Source organism: Mandrillus leucophaeus, unplaced genomic scaffold (genome assembly GCF_000951045.1).
Source record: "Mandrillus leucophaeus isolate KB7577 unplaced genomic scaffold, Mleu.le_1.0 Scaffold293, whole genome shotgun sequence".
NCBI classification, from domain to species: Eukaryota; Metazoa; Chordata; class Mammalia; order Primates; family Cercopithecidae; genus Mandrillus; species Mandrillus leucophaeus.
This window is the reverse complement of record NW_012103065.1, coordinates 3,097,766-3,112,188: the sequence shown is the minus strand read 5'-3', so window position 1 is coordinate 3,112,188 and position 14,423 is coordinate 3,097,766. Positions and strand designations below refer to the sequence as shown.

The 14,423-nt window shown below is 32.8% G+C and overlaps 1 protein-coding gene across 1 annotated transcript in view; it reads left to right on the top strand.

The window, feature by feature from the left end:
* CACNA2D1 (calcium channel, voltage-dependent, alpha 2/delta subunit 1) overlaps positions 1-14,423 on the top strand; it is a 453,354-nt gene that overhangs the window by 358,575 nt on the left and 80,356 nt on the right. The window contains exons 12-13 of the mRNA XM_011986113.1: positions 924-981; positions 1,099-1,203. Coding sequence (XP_011841503.1) covers positions 924-981; positions 1,099-1,203 — 163 coding nt within the window. The remainder of the gene's footprint in view (positions 1-923; positions 982-1,098; positions 1,204-14,423) is intronic.

The following is a 14,423-nucleotide window of genomic DNA, read 5'->3' as shown; positions in this document are numbered from 1 at the left end:
ACTCCCCTTAAGTAATTATTAGAAAATTTAAAGTTCTATATTAATCTCATGTTATATTTCTTTTGGACAGCACTGAACCTAGGGTTGACATTTTCAAAGAAGCTGAGCATTCATAAATTAGTGTGATCTTTTATTCTCAGCATTTAAAGCAAACACATTTCATAACAGTGGAAAAGTTAAGATAATAATTTTAGACCTCAGAGAAGTCTAGCTTTCTAAATTAATTGTTCATTTTAATGGCCCTTTGGTGCTAATCCATCATTCTCCCATATCTAACTCTTCTGGAGACCTTAAAGTGTAAGAAGATTTACCATGGACTTGAGTCTTTCAGGATTAGAATATGTGTGGTTGGTTGAGAGAGGATAGGAGGATATCGTGGGAATAGGTATCGGCTTTTACAAAGGAACAAAAGAGTACTGGATTTTAGGTGATCAGTTTTAGGATTTGTGATTTCAAACAGGTAAAGTGAATAAAGTAGAATGAATAAAGAGGGAAGAAAACACTTATTTGGAAGTGGACTGAAGATACACATTTTAAAATAATGTTATTTTTGGTTTATACTATAAAATTATATGGGCATAAAATTGACATAAGCATTTATTAAAAGCTCATTTTTTAAGAAACTACTGAGATTTTATTATGTGCTAGGCAGTCTTCTAGGGAGGGACAAAAAAGTCTGAGCAAAAAAGACAAAACTTCCTTTGCTTACGTAGCTTACATTCTGTTGGGGGACACCAACAATAAACAAACAAGAAAATAAAATATGTAAATAAAAGAAAGTAAAATGCCGTGAAGATACTATCTGGGAGGGAGACTGCAATTTAAAACATAGTTATGAAGAATCACCTCATGATAAAGTGGCATTTGATCAAAGGCTGAAGGAAGTGAGATAGACCTATGGTTATCTGGGTGGTGCGGGGAAGGCCTGATGAAGGGGATGGGCCTGAACTGATCCAGGAACCAGTTCTTAGAATATATTTTGTGAGCAGATATTTCATTAATGACTTGCAACCTGCTCATGCACTTTCCATATAGCTTTATTTTCTCTTATATTGTGAATGATACGTGTATTGTTTTGTGTGGTTTTGTTTTTAACAGTATAATGTTTCCAGAGCAAACTGCAATAAGATTATTATGCTGTTCACGGATGGAGGAGAAGAGAGAGCCCAGGAGATATTTACCAAATACAATAAAGATAAAAAAGTGAGTGTAATTTTATAATATTTAAAATTTAATATTGATCTAGGTGGTTTTTAAAGAGATAGTGGGTAGTGGTAGTGAGGGGAGAATTTTTGGTTTAAAACTTGAGTGTGCCAATTATTAAGCCATATGAATCATAGATTATAAACTAATGGGTGAATTAGAGAGCTGTTAAATATAATATTTGTATCATGTTCACAGGTAACTCATGCCTAATATTTTAATAAAATATATGTATGGGTCCTATTTTATTCTTATGCATAGATTGTAAATAAAATGTTATTAAAATAGAGAAATCCAAGGAATGGAAAAATAGGAAAAATTTAAACATTTAAAGTTTATTGGATAAAATTTATTATATTATTTCATTATTAAAGATTGAAGTAATACTCAAATTTCCTAAATACTCAACAAATGTCTATTGTTTTGTAAATTTACAAAAAGGCAGTTTACAACAGCAAAAACTACATCCTCATTTGAAAACTGATTCCTTTCAAGAAAAGATGAAGACAAATCTTTTTTATAGGTATAATATATTAAAAGAAAGCATTTCATAAGCAAATGAAGACTGTGAAGATTAGGGTTTGTAGTTGGAATATATTTGAATGTATGTTTTACTATAAGGGAAGAGTATTACAGGAGAGGGACCTCACTGAACCTGATACTGTGGAGGAATATCAGCTTCAATCAAACTCTAACTATCTTCTCTAGCAGTCCTATCATCAGCTTATTTCAATTTTCTGACCAACACTCCATATTTTGTAAGAGTACTGTGATTTTCAACCTAAATGTTTCCTAAAATGCTAATGATTCATTTAAAAAGTAATTAGAAATTATAAACTTTCTAGTGTTTCAACAATTTCTACAAAAATTATACATTTATATATAAGAAGACTCTGCTGGGTAAAATGCCCATTCACTTTGCTTCTGATTGGAATTTTCACCATTTTGAAAGGTGAGGTTATTACTAGCTCTAATGGATTGTTTTATATGTGCTTGAGGAACACATATGGATTGGGTGTTCAAAAGCGAAACAAAAATGAATTAATATGTTCAGATGGTTTGGTGACAAAATATTGTGAATAATGGGGAACAGTTTGATGAAATAATGAAACAGTTGGTTGAATTAGTGAAGAATTTACTGGTTTAAAGCCTCTTTTCTATGTATCGATCCTAAAAGTGTCCAATCTAAATATCATTATCTTGAAATAGGCTTCTCATTCCAGTCACCTTTTACAGGAGCTCAAACTTTTTAAACAAAGGTTTAAATTTTTGGAACACTTTAAGACACTCTAGGTGCTAAAATTTTTGGCCTATGAGTATCTAAAAATGATCAAAGGACTGAAATAATGTGCACATAATTTCAAATTAATTACACTCTTTGCTTACTGCATGTACTACAGTGTCACGCAGTTTAATGCAAGGTTTAAGGATACTTCTTTTGGTTTTTGTTTAGCATCTGATGATTTTAACAATATAGAGGAATTACTTTTGAAAAGTTGATAAATGAACTGAGCTGTTAATATATTGTGAATATTTTCAAGTGATAACTAGATTCTACGAATATTTCTTTCAAATCGTCAGAAATGAAATTAATGGGAAGATGCAGATGCGTTAATCTAGTATATAATATGCATATCTTTATTTAATAACTCTTATTCCTCAATCAAAATTCAGGGTGATCCTCACCACCTGGAGGATGTCCCTGAACCTCCCTCCCACTGTAGGCTTCTTTAGATGCTTGGCCTCTGATCCCATAGTACACTGTGCAAAGCCATGTACGTATCCCTCACTCTATACTCTACCCACGGTATCTCTCCTCTGTTCCTCTCTGGATTTAAAAAAAAAAAAAATTCTATAATATCGGGGCTGTGTCCTGTTTAACTGTGAACTTTAGGCATGCAGCCCAGAGCACAGATCCAATGATAGTTCCTAATACATCACAACAAATAAATTCAGAATACATAACAGAGGTTGGAAGCATGAGTGCTGTTACAGGACAGATTTATAATTATGAAATATAACTGGGGGAAAGTAATATGCTGCTTTCACATATTTTAAATAATCTAGCATTTCCTTATTTTGAAGAACTCAAATATAACAAAAGTTGAACACAAAATTCAACTCTGTTAATATAAAATGTACTGTCTCAAACATTTACACATTAACCTTACTCTGATAATTGGAAGAGATTTTTTACGATCTTATAATTCGTCATAATTTTAAGTGTATTATTTTGTGAGAGAGGTGTGTAAGTGCAAGCCACTACTTACATCATTTTAAAATATATTAAGTGTAAATAAATTGTTTTTTTCCTTTCATAATGAAATCATCCAAAGCAACCACTAGGAATCTTGTTCACTTCTACATACTTTATTTCAAAAAGGAAAAGTTTTTGACTCAAAGATGGCAATGAATTTTACATTCTGTATTCAAATTTGTGCATAAGATATATCTGATTTTAAAAGAGTATAAAGGTTTTTTTAGGTAGATTTAAGTAAAAAATAATAAAAACAAGTTGCTTTCATGTAAATTCAGAAATGTGGTATTTTTTTTCCTCTTTCAGTATTCTCTATATATCCAGGATATATAGTGTCTTGGAGGCATATCATTAATTTGATCTTTTTCTGTTTTTTAAACATGCAAGATTTTATGTAATAAGGAAAGCAAATGTATTCCACGCACTATTTTCACAAATTGTTCAGTTGGTTGAATTAGTGAAGAATTTACTGGTTTAAAGCCTCTTTTCTATGTATTGATCCTAAAAGTGTCCAATCTAAATATCATTATCTTGAAATATGGCTTCTCATTCCAGTCACCATTTACAGGAGCTCAACTTTTTAAACAAAGATTGCGTTTCATAACAGGATAAACCACGTGATAAAAGATTCATATCACATGTACTTTTCTAAAACGAATGAATCAATTTATATTCAACTTCAACAGTCCTGCTGTTTGTCTGCTAACATATTGATGCTGTGTTTTAAGGACACACACATTTTTCCTGAAAACATACAACCTTTAATAATGCCAAAGCAATTTTGAAAATTAAGTAGTTAGCATGCAGTTGTGATGTTTCGTTTAGTTTTGTCTCTGTCTAACATAAAAATTAAGATATTCTTGGAACTGCATAGTATTTGTTTTTCTAAGTTTAGAGGCTATAACAAAGTTCTGTGATACACACAGTAATACAAATATAAAAGCCTGCATATACACACACATATATCTGTCTCCACACTTATTTATATCTGTTTCACATGGATATCCCCTCCAGGAACAAGGAATCATGTATATAACTTTGGCATGACCTCTCTTACATAAAGTGATATGAGTAAACGCCAACAGAGGGTTGAGAAGTAAATGAGGAATGAGAAAGTAGGAATATAAATATAAGCTGTTTTTCTTTTTTAAATCATGGCAAATTTGCTAAGAAATAAAGGAGAAGAATAAGTTAACTCAGGATCAAGTTGTGTGTGTGCGCACACATGCATACAAACACACACACACACACACACACACACACACACACACACACAGAGGCATACCTCAAAGATGCTGAGGGTTTGGTTCCAGATCACCACAACCACAACAGAGCGAATATTGCAATTAAGTGAGTCACACAGATTTTTTGTTTTCCCATTGTGTATAAAAGTTATGTTTACTAAATACTGTAGTCTCTTAATTGTGTGGTAGCACTTTATCTAAAAAAAAAAAGTACATACCTTAATTAAAGAATACTCTATTTTTTAATTCACAAAATGTATAACACCAACGATCATCTAAGCCTTCAGCAAGTATTTATATTTTTGCTGGTGGAGGGTCTTGCCTTAATGTTGGTGACTGCTGACTGATCAAAGTTGTGGTTGCTGAGGGTTGGATGGCTGTGGCAATTTCTTAAAATAGGACAACAATGAAGTTGGCTGCATTGACTGACTCTTCCTTTCACAAAATATTTCTCTGTAGTATGCAGTGCTATTTGATAGCATTTTACCCACGCACACCTTTTAAAAATTTAAGTCAATTTTCTCAAACCTGGCACTGCTTTATCAAATAAGTTCATCTAATATTCTATATCTTTGGGTCACTTGAACAATATTCACATCTTCACCATGGGTAGATTCCATCTCAAGAAACCACTGTCTTTGCTCATGCATAAGAAGCAACTCCTCATTTGTTAAAGTTTTATCATGAGATTGTAGAAATTCAGTCCCATCTTCAGTGTCCACTTCTAGTTCTCTTGCTGTTTTCACCACATCCACATCTGCTGTTATGTCCTCCACTGAAGGAAGGCTAGCACTCCTCAAAGCCATCCATGAGGGTTAAAATCAACTTCTTCCAAACTCCTGATAATGTTGATATTTTTGTCTTTTCCCACGAATCACAAATGTTTGTAATGGTATATAGAATTGTGGATCTTTCTAGAAGATTTTCAATTCAGTTTTCCCCGATCAATAAGAGGAATCACAATTTATAGCAGCTATAGTCTTACCAAATGTGTTTCTCAAATAATAAGACTTGAAAACCCCGATTAGTTCTTGATCCCAGTGCTACAAAATGGAAGTTGTGTTAGCAGGCATGAAAACACATTAATCTCCTTGTAAATCTCAATCAGAGCTCTTGGGTGACAACATGTATTGTCGGTGAGTAATATTTTCTTCTAACGGTAAGTTTCAATAGTGGGCTCAAAATATTCAGCAAACCATGCTGTAAACAGATGTGCTGTCATCCAGGCTTTGTTGTTTCATTTATAGAGCACAAGCAGAGTAGATTCAGCATAATTCTTAAGGACTCTGAGATTTTTGGAATGGTTAAAGAGCATTGGCTTCCACCTAACATTACCAAGTGCATTAGCTACTAACAAGAAAGTCATCCTGTCCTTTGAAGCTTTGAAGCAGGCAATAAGTTCTCCGCTTTAGCTGTGAAAGTCCTAGATAACATTGTCTTCAAATACAAGGCTGTTTTTCTCTACATTGAAAATCTGTTGTTTATTATAGTTGCCTTCACCGGTGATCTTAGCTACATCTTCTGGATAACTTGCTGCAGCTTCTGTATCAGCAATTGCTGTTTCACCTTGCACTTTTATGTTACAGAGATGCCTTTTGTCCTTACACCTCATGAACCAACCTCTGCCAGCTTCAGGGATCACTGATTATAACAGTATAATATCACTATATTCACTGTATCCGATATAATGATCACTATAACAGATATAATAATAATGAAAAAGATTAAACTACTCTAAGAATTACTAAACTGTGACAGAGACGTGAAGTTAGCATGTGCTGTTGGAAAAATGGCACCAGTGGACTTACTTGATACAGGGTTGCCACAAACCTCGAATCTGTAAAAAATGCAACAAAGGACCATGATAAAATGAGGTATACCTGTACACACATATGAGTATATGCATATGCACAGTGTTTTACAATATAATACCTTATACATTATTATATGCTAAAGATGAATGAGAGGATACTCAGATGAGGAAAGCTTATAGATACAAAACTGAGAAAGGCTAATTGATAGAGATCTTTAAAAGAGGAGGGATTGAGAGAGATGGAACACGTTTCTGAATTTGACAAGTAGATATTAATTTCTGGAAACACTGCTGTCCCATATTTCATATGCACTCTGAAGTTAAATGACATCCCACATTTTCTAATGTGAGAAGACCATGTTAAATGAATAAAACGTTCATCTTGGAATTTGAGATATTTGGGTATAGGCATGCAATCACATTACATCATGAAAAATTTAGTATCCATCCCCTTAAGCATTTATCCTTTGCAGTAAAAACAACCCAACTATACATTTTCATTATTTTTAAATGTACCATTATTATTTACTATATTCCTCTTGTGCTATCAAGAACTAGGTCTTTTTCATTCTATTTTTTTTGTACCCATTAATCATCTCCACCTCCCTACAAACCCCGAACACTACCCTTCCCAGCCTCTGATAACCACTCTTCTCTATCTCCTGAAGTTCAATTATTTTGATCTTTAGATCCCACAAATAAATGACAACAGGTATTTGAATGTTCTGTATCCACTAACAATGAGTACAAATGATAGCAGACAACCACCTTTAATTCAGTTATACTTTTGAATATATTTGTATTTTATTAAAACAACATTCGCATAGTAATTGTTTATGCCAAGGACATATATGTATGTGTAGAGTGCTTATATACATAAAATAGTATACATAAATACATTGTATATTTTTCACCATCTTCAAATATGGCTTCAAATGTGTGTGGATGAATTGAGGAACACGTTCTAACTTTATTGCCTGCTGTATACACACCCACCCTGTGTGAGTGATCTGCAGCCCACAGATATTAATAGCAAAGATAATTGTTTATTGTTGTTTTCTAAAGTTGTGCATGCAATACTAATTCCAGAGCCACAAAATTAATGTTATATAATAAGTTTATCAGCACAGCATTTCACTTTCCACAAAAATACTATCTTTCAAATGGCCAATGTGTAAAAATCAAATTTGATAGATTTAGTAAAATGTAAATGTTCAGTACTCTTAAAAATTCTATATTTGAATGCAACTTTTTAAAACTTTTTTTAAAAAAGTTCATGTGTAACTTTAAAATATCAAAATGACAAACATAGGGGAAGAAAGAAAGAAAATACAAAAGAAAAATAAGACTAACTAAAATAAACTAAAATAACAAAAGCCTAACAAACTAAAATAACAAACTAAAAATAGCAAAATGACAATAATAAGTTTTGTCTTATCAATAATAATGTTAAATGTAGATGAATTAAACTCCCCAATCAAAAGACTCAGAGTGGCCAAATGGATAAAAACAAAACCCAACTATATGCTGCCTATCAGAAATCCACTTTAGATTTAAAGACACACATAGGCTGAAAGTGAAGGGATGAAAAAAGTTATTTCATGCAAATGTTAACCAAAAGAGACTATGGGTGGCTACACTTAGACAAAATAGGGTTTAAGTAAAAAAACTGACACAAGAGACAAAGAAGAATGTTATATAATAAAAGCATCAATCCAGCAAGAATATATAACAAAGATATATGCACCCAACATCAGAGAATCTAAATATATAAAGCAAACATAGACAGCACTGAAGGGGCAAATAGGCAGCAATACAGTAATACTAGAAAACTTGAATGCCTCACTTTCAGTGATGGATAGAACATCCAGACAGATGATCAATAAGGAAACAGAGGACTTGAACAACACCATAACCAAATAGACTGCAATAGATTGAGAACATTTGACCCAATACAAATAATACACATTTTTCTCAAGTGCACATGGAAGGTTCTTCAGGATAGATCATGTATTAGGTCACAACAAATTCTGAACAAATTTAAGATTGAAATCATACCCAGTCTCCTTACTGACCACAGTGGAGTGAAACTAGAAATTACTAGTGGAAAGAAATAGTCTCCTTTTGCAGATGATATGATCTAAATATAGAAGACACTAAAGGACTTCAAAAAGCTCATTAGAACTAATAAACAAAATTCAGTAACATTGCAGAATACAAAATCAACATTTGAAAAATTAGTTGTGTTTCTGTACACTAACGACTGACTACCTGACAGGGAAATGAGGAAAACAATCTCATTTACAATAACCAAAAAGTACACTATAGTTAGGAATAAACTTAAAAAAGGAGGCAAACTTAACAAATGAGTTTTGCATACTGAAATCTGTAACACTGTGATGAAAGAAATTAAAGAAGACACCAATTGAAAGGCATCTTGTGTTAATGGATTGGAAGACTTAATATTGTAAAAATTTCCATAGTACCCAAAGTTATCTACAGTTTCAATGCAACCCCCATCAAAATCCCAATGGTATTTTTAATAAAAATAGAAAAAAATCCAAAATACATATAAAACTACAAAAGACCACGAAATAGCCAAAGAAATCTTGAACAAAACAAGACTAAAGCTGGAGGCATCACACCTCCTAATATTAAAATGTATTACAAAGCATCTGGTAATCAAAACAGTAGGGAACTAGCATAAAGACAGACATTTAGACCTCTGGAACAGAATAGAGCTCCCAGAAATAACTCCATGAATGTATGGCCAATTGATCCTCTATAAGGGTGCAAACAATACAGAATGGAGAAAGGATAGCTTGTGCAAAAAATGGTGTTGGAAAACTGAATACTGACATGCAAATAAAGATGAAATTGGATCCTTATCTGACACCATACACAAAGAATAACTCAAAATGGATTAAAATCTAAAATTAAAGGTCAAAATGGATTTAAGACCTAAAATGTTAAAACTCCTAAAAGAGAACAGAGAGAAAGCTTCATGGCATTCATTTATTTTGGTGATGATTTCATGGATATGACACTAAAAACATAGGTAATAAATCCAAAAATAAGTGAGACTACATCAAGCTAAAACTCTTGTCCACAGAAAAGGAAACAACCAACAGAGTTATAAAGACAACTTTTGGAATTGGGAAAATATTTACAAAACCATATATTTGATAAGGGTTAGTATACAAAATATGAAAATAACTCCTACAACTCAATAGCAAAAACCCCCTAATAACCCAACTGAAAAATGAGCTAAGGACTTGATGTTTTTGGAGAAAAGACATAGAGGTAGCCAATAGCTACATGAAAAAAATGTACATTACTGGTCATCAGGGAAATACAAATCAAAACTAAAATGTGGTATCATCTCTTACCTGTCAGGACTGCTGTTATCAAAGAAACAAAAGACTAGTGTTGGGGAGGATGTGGAGAAAGTGGAATCCTTGCACAACGTTGATGGGAAGGCAAAATTGTGCAGCACCTACAGAAAATAATATGGAGGTCCCCCAAAGAATTAAAAATATAACTACCTTAGCATCCAGCAATCCTACTTCTGGATATTTATCCAGAAAAACTGAAGTTAGGATCTTGAAGAGCACTTCCATTCAGAATAGCCCAGATATGGAAACAACCTTAATGTTCCTTGACAGATGAATGGATAAAGAAAATGTGGTATATACATACCATGCAATACTACTCAGATAAAAAAGAAAGAAATTCTCAATTTGTGCGAACCTGGATGAACCTAAAATCAATAAAAAAAATATTGCATTATTCAACTTACATGAGATATCAAAAATGGTCAATTTTACAGATTCAAAGAGTGAAATAGTGGTTGCCGGAAGTGGGGAGAAGGGAGAAATGAGAAGTGGACATGAGGTTTCAGTTAAGCAAGATGAATAAGCTCCAGAGATCTGCTGTAAACATTGTACTTAGAGTCAGCAATAATACATTGTACATTTCAATGTGTGTTAGGATGATAGCTCTTATGTCGTGTGCTTGCCATAATATAAAATTTAGAAACAGAAAAATTACAACATCTTGAAAGAAAGTTTGGTGGGCTTAAAAAACAACAACAACAAAAAAACTAACTCTTTGTTTTCCCCCATGCCTCTTGTTTAATACTGTTATGGCTGCAGAATGCTTCATTTACATTCATATTTCATCTAGATGAATCAGAAATCTTTCAGAGCAATCTGGGTAGGCCTGATGAGGTACAATTGGAGAGCTGAAGAATGAGGCTGCAGCAGATACACAGCATAATTTAATGAGGCCAAAAGGTTTGAGAATTAGAACAAAATGTTTGAGTTCTTTTGTGAAATATACTACTCTTGGGAATTAATCTACCTGATTATAGATAGGTATAGCTTTAAAACTGAATCCATGTTAATCTCCTCACACAGCTGTTCCAAATTAAAATACATTTGCTTTATAATCTTCACCTGCAGCATTGCCATTCCTTAGGACTCACCCATGTACATGAGACCTCCTTAAAAATAGTGCCAAAACTAAAATGAACTCGATCACGTAGTCCAAACAAATGAATAAAGGAAAGTAAAACCAGACATAGAGTTGAAAGATAATTCCCAGGGCTAGCAAAATTAAAAAATACTTTATTTTCCATAGAATAGCCAAGGGACTGCTTAGCAATACATACTTAAGATTGCCTAGCCAGTTAGGAAATAGTTCTCCAACTGTTACCTTAATTCTAAGAATTAATTTAAAAAATGAAAAAACATTCAAATTAATAAAATAAAAATTTCAAAATAACTAGTAAATTGAATGAGAATAAACAAGAAAAAATCATGTGATAGATTTGAAATAACTTTCAAAGAATGCACATTTGAAGTTATAATTACTTGACAATATATCCATTTTGGACAATGCATTATTCTTAATGCACTTATTTTAAAGAATTTACTTTAAAAAGTGATCGAGAAAGTCTTTTCTATTTTGCTCTCATATCCAAACTAGAAATAGTCAATAGTTTATAAAATCTAAACCAAGTTACAAATAGCTGAACATGCAGATGTGTGTTATGTAGTTAGAGTGAACACTGTCAGTTTTTCAACAGATAGTAAGGAAGATAATCCATGGGAAGTAATTGATTGCATATCTACTGTCTCTGCTTGGCTTCTTCATCAGGCAAAAATAAAGCCTTTGGATGAAATGTCCAAATGTATGATAATGAAGGACATTTAACTTGTAACATTTAATTCTATTTAACACATGGATTGCTTCTAAAAACTTTTATTTAGATATTTTGATGCTTTCAACAGTTACTTAAATTTTTAGCTTTCGAATAGGGCTCCACCTTTGTTCATAAAAACCAAGTATTTATTCTGGAGTTACTGCGAAGCTGAAAACAAGAATTACCATGTAATATGCCCAGCCAGTAGCGTGATCATCAATTTAAAAGATATGTTTTATGCACATGTGTGTGCGTGTGTGTGTTCTTGTCTCTGATAACATTTATTTACACTCGTTTCTCTTAGAGTAAAATTAATGTTGTCAGTCCCTCAAACTATGGAATATTTTACCAGGCACATCTTCAGCTTTGAATTATATGACTTTAATGCATTTTGCAAAGTCCTTTTAATATCCAAAACAAACTGAATGAAAAATGAGGTTAAGTATTACTTTAAGCACAGAGTATATGATATGATGTAAACTTTATAGCACAGAAATGACACATGAAATTCCAAGTAAAATTTACTACCTAGAATTGCGATTGCCCATTGTTTGTGTTAAAATGTTATGCCAGAAAGGCAGTTTTTGCTGATTTTTCTGTGGTTCTCTTCTCTTCTCTGATTAAGAACTCTACTCACAATATATCTTCTCAGAGGGATTTTCCTCCACTCAACCTTTCTACAGTGGAACCTTTCCCCAGACACCCCCTTTATCATTCTCTATTTCAGCACCCTCTTTCTTCCTTCTTTCTCTCATATTACCATTTTTTAATGATTTTAATGCTGTGTTTGCTTTTTGTCTGGAGCCTTCCTATCTAATATAAACTCCACGAAGTAGGTGTATACATTTGTAAACATACCAATGAATTCTTAAAGGATGGCACAGTACTTGATATGTGGTAGTTGCTCATTACTAGCAGATATGTTGGTCATATCAGTACATATGCAATAAATATGCTCCTAATCTATACAAAATTCATAAATGTTAGAAAAATTAAATAGCTTTGTTCTTTTAGAAAGAAATCATTAAAAACAATTTTTTTCTAAATATTGGAATGTGGAATAAAATTGATATAGATGTTCTTATATATGTCATCTTATAAGTGGGTAACACTTCAGCTTATATAATAAATGATTGTAGTGATGGCACCTTTCCCTTCACTCTAATCATCTAACACATAGTTTTTCATGAGCATTCTCATTATCAGTGTCAGCAAAGTATTTGACATTTCCCAAGAGGAACATTTGAAATAAATCACCATACAGCTTCTATTCTGCCCTCTCAGCTGATAATACTCTTTGCAGAACTGCAAATTGCTTGGAAATTCAGTGGACCCCCAGCTTATTCTTCCTTTATCTAGTACTATAAATGCATATAGAGAAAAAGGAAACCTCAGATTACTTACTTACAATCTGATGTTGTGAGGGTGATTCATAGTTGCTAGTGAATTAAAAATATCATAGCATGTATGTATGTCAAACACCCACATGTAAGACACATAAGAGAAATATTAGCTTGGTTCTTTTTGAATGTGTGTGCAAAACTTACATGACTACTACACTTTGTTGTCCTTTATAAAAACAGTTTTTCTGTTTCATTCACTTGAACAAATTCAACAGACATTGATTAAATTCTTGTCTCCATCAGACCCTCTAGCAGATGTGTCAGCCATATTTGTAAATTTACAATAAATACGGGAAATTTCATATAGATACATCTTATGTGGACATAATGGCATTTAGAAAATACTGACCCCTTTTCATCAGAGTTTGTTGCTAAGTATGATAAAGCACACCAAATTTGCTTATCTAGGAAGGTGTTATTTTGAGTTATTTTAGGTTCCTCTTGAGGCATAAAAGGCTAAAGACACACTAATGGAAAATATTACCTCATTTAATACTAACAGTTTGACTATAAAAGACAAACATTGGTGTCATCATCGTCTTCATTACCATAGCTAACACAGAGCTTATAATTTCCATATATTAATGCTTTATATTACTGTTTCATTTACAACTGGAATAATCATATGATATAATAATAATATCATATGGTGACATCACCCCCGTTTTGGAAATAAGAAATCCAAAATCAGAAAAGTAAAGTAACTTGCTGAAAGTCGTACGGCTACTAAGTGGCAGAGTCAAGATGGTAATCTACAGTCTGAATTCTGTAACCTCATGCAGAATGCTCCTGACTGGCCATCTGTCTGTGTCTTTCTCTGAGCAGCTCAGTGGCTATGCTAATCATAATTTGCCCACCCAGGAGCCTGCCTTCAAGTCAGACAGCCAGAACTTCCCCACAGGGATCTACTCCTCACAGCTTTCACAGGCTAAGGTGGACCGCCAAAACTTTGCAGGCTGCAAGTAACTTTCAGATCCTTGGGCTTTATAAAATAAAGTGTGAAAGGTGAATTTGGACACTTCTATTTATTACATAATGCTATAAAACTGGAGATATAGACTAGTCAAATGCTCTGGATTCTGATGTCTTTGTGAATTATGGAAACCGCAGTAGAATTGTATCCTAAAATATTCCATCCAATCTAGTATTTTCATAGGCTTAATGCCAAAAATTTTAGTACACAGAGTAGATTAATAAAACCTATTTCTGACTTCATTTTTCTAACATGATTCGAAGGCTGAAGTTTTTATTTTAGTTTTATTGGCTTTCTTCATAGACTAATTTCCATTATTCTTTG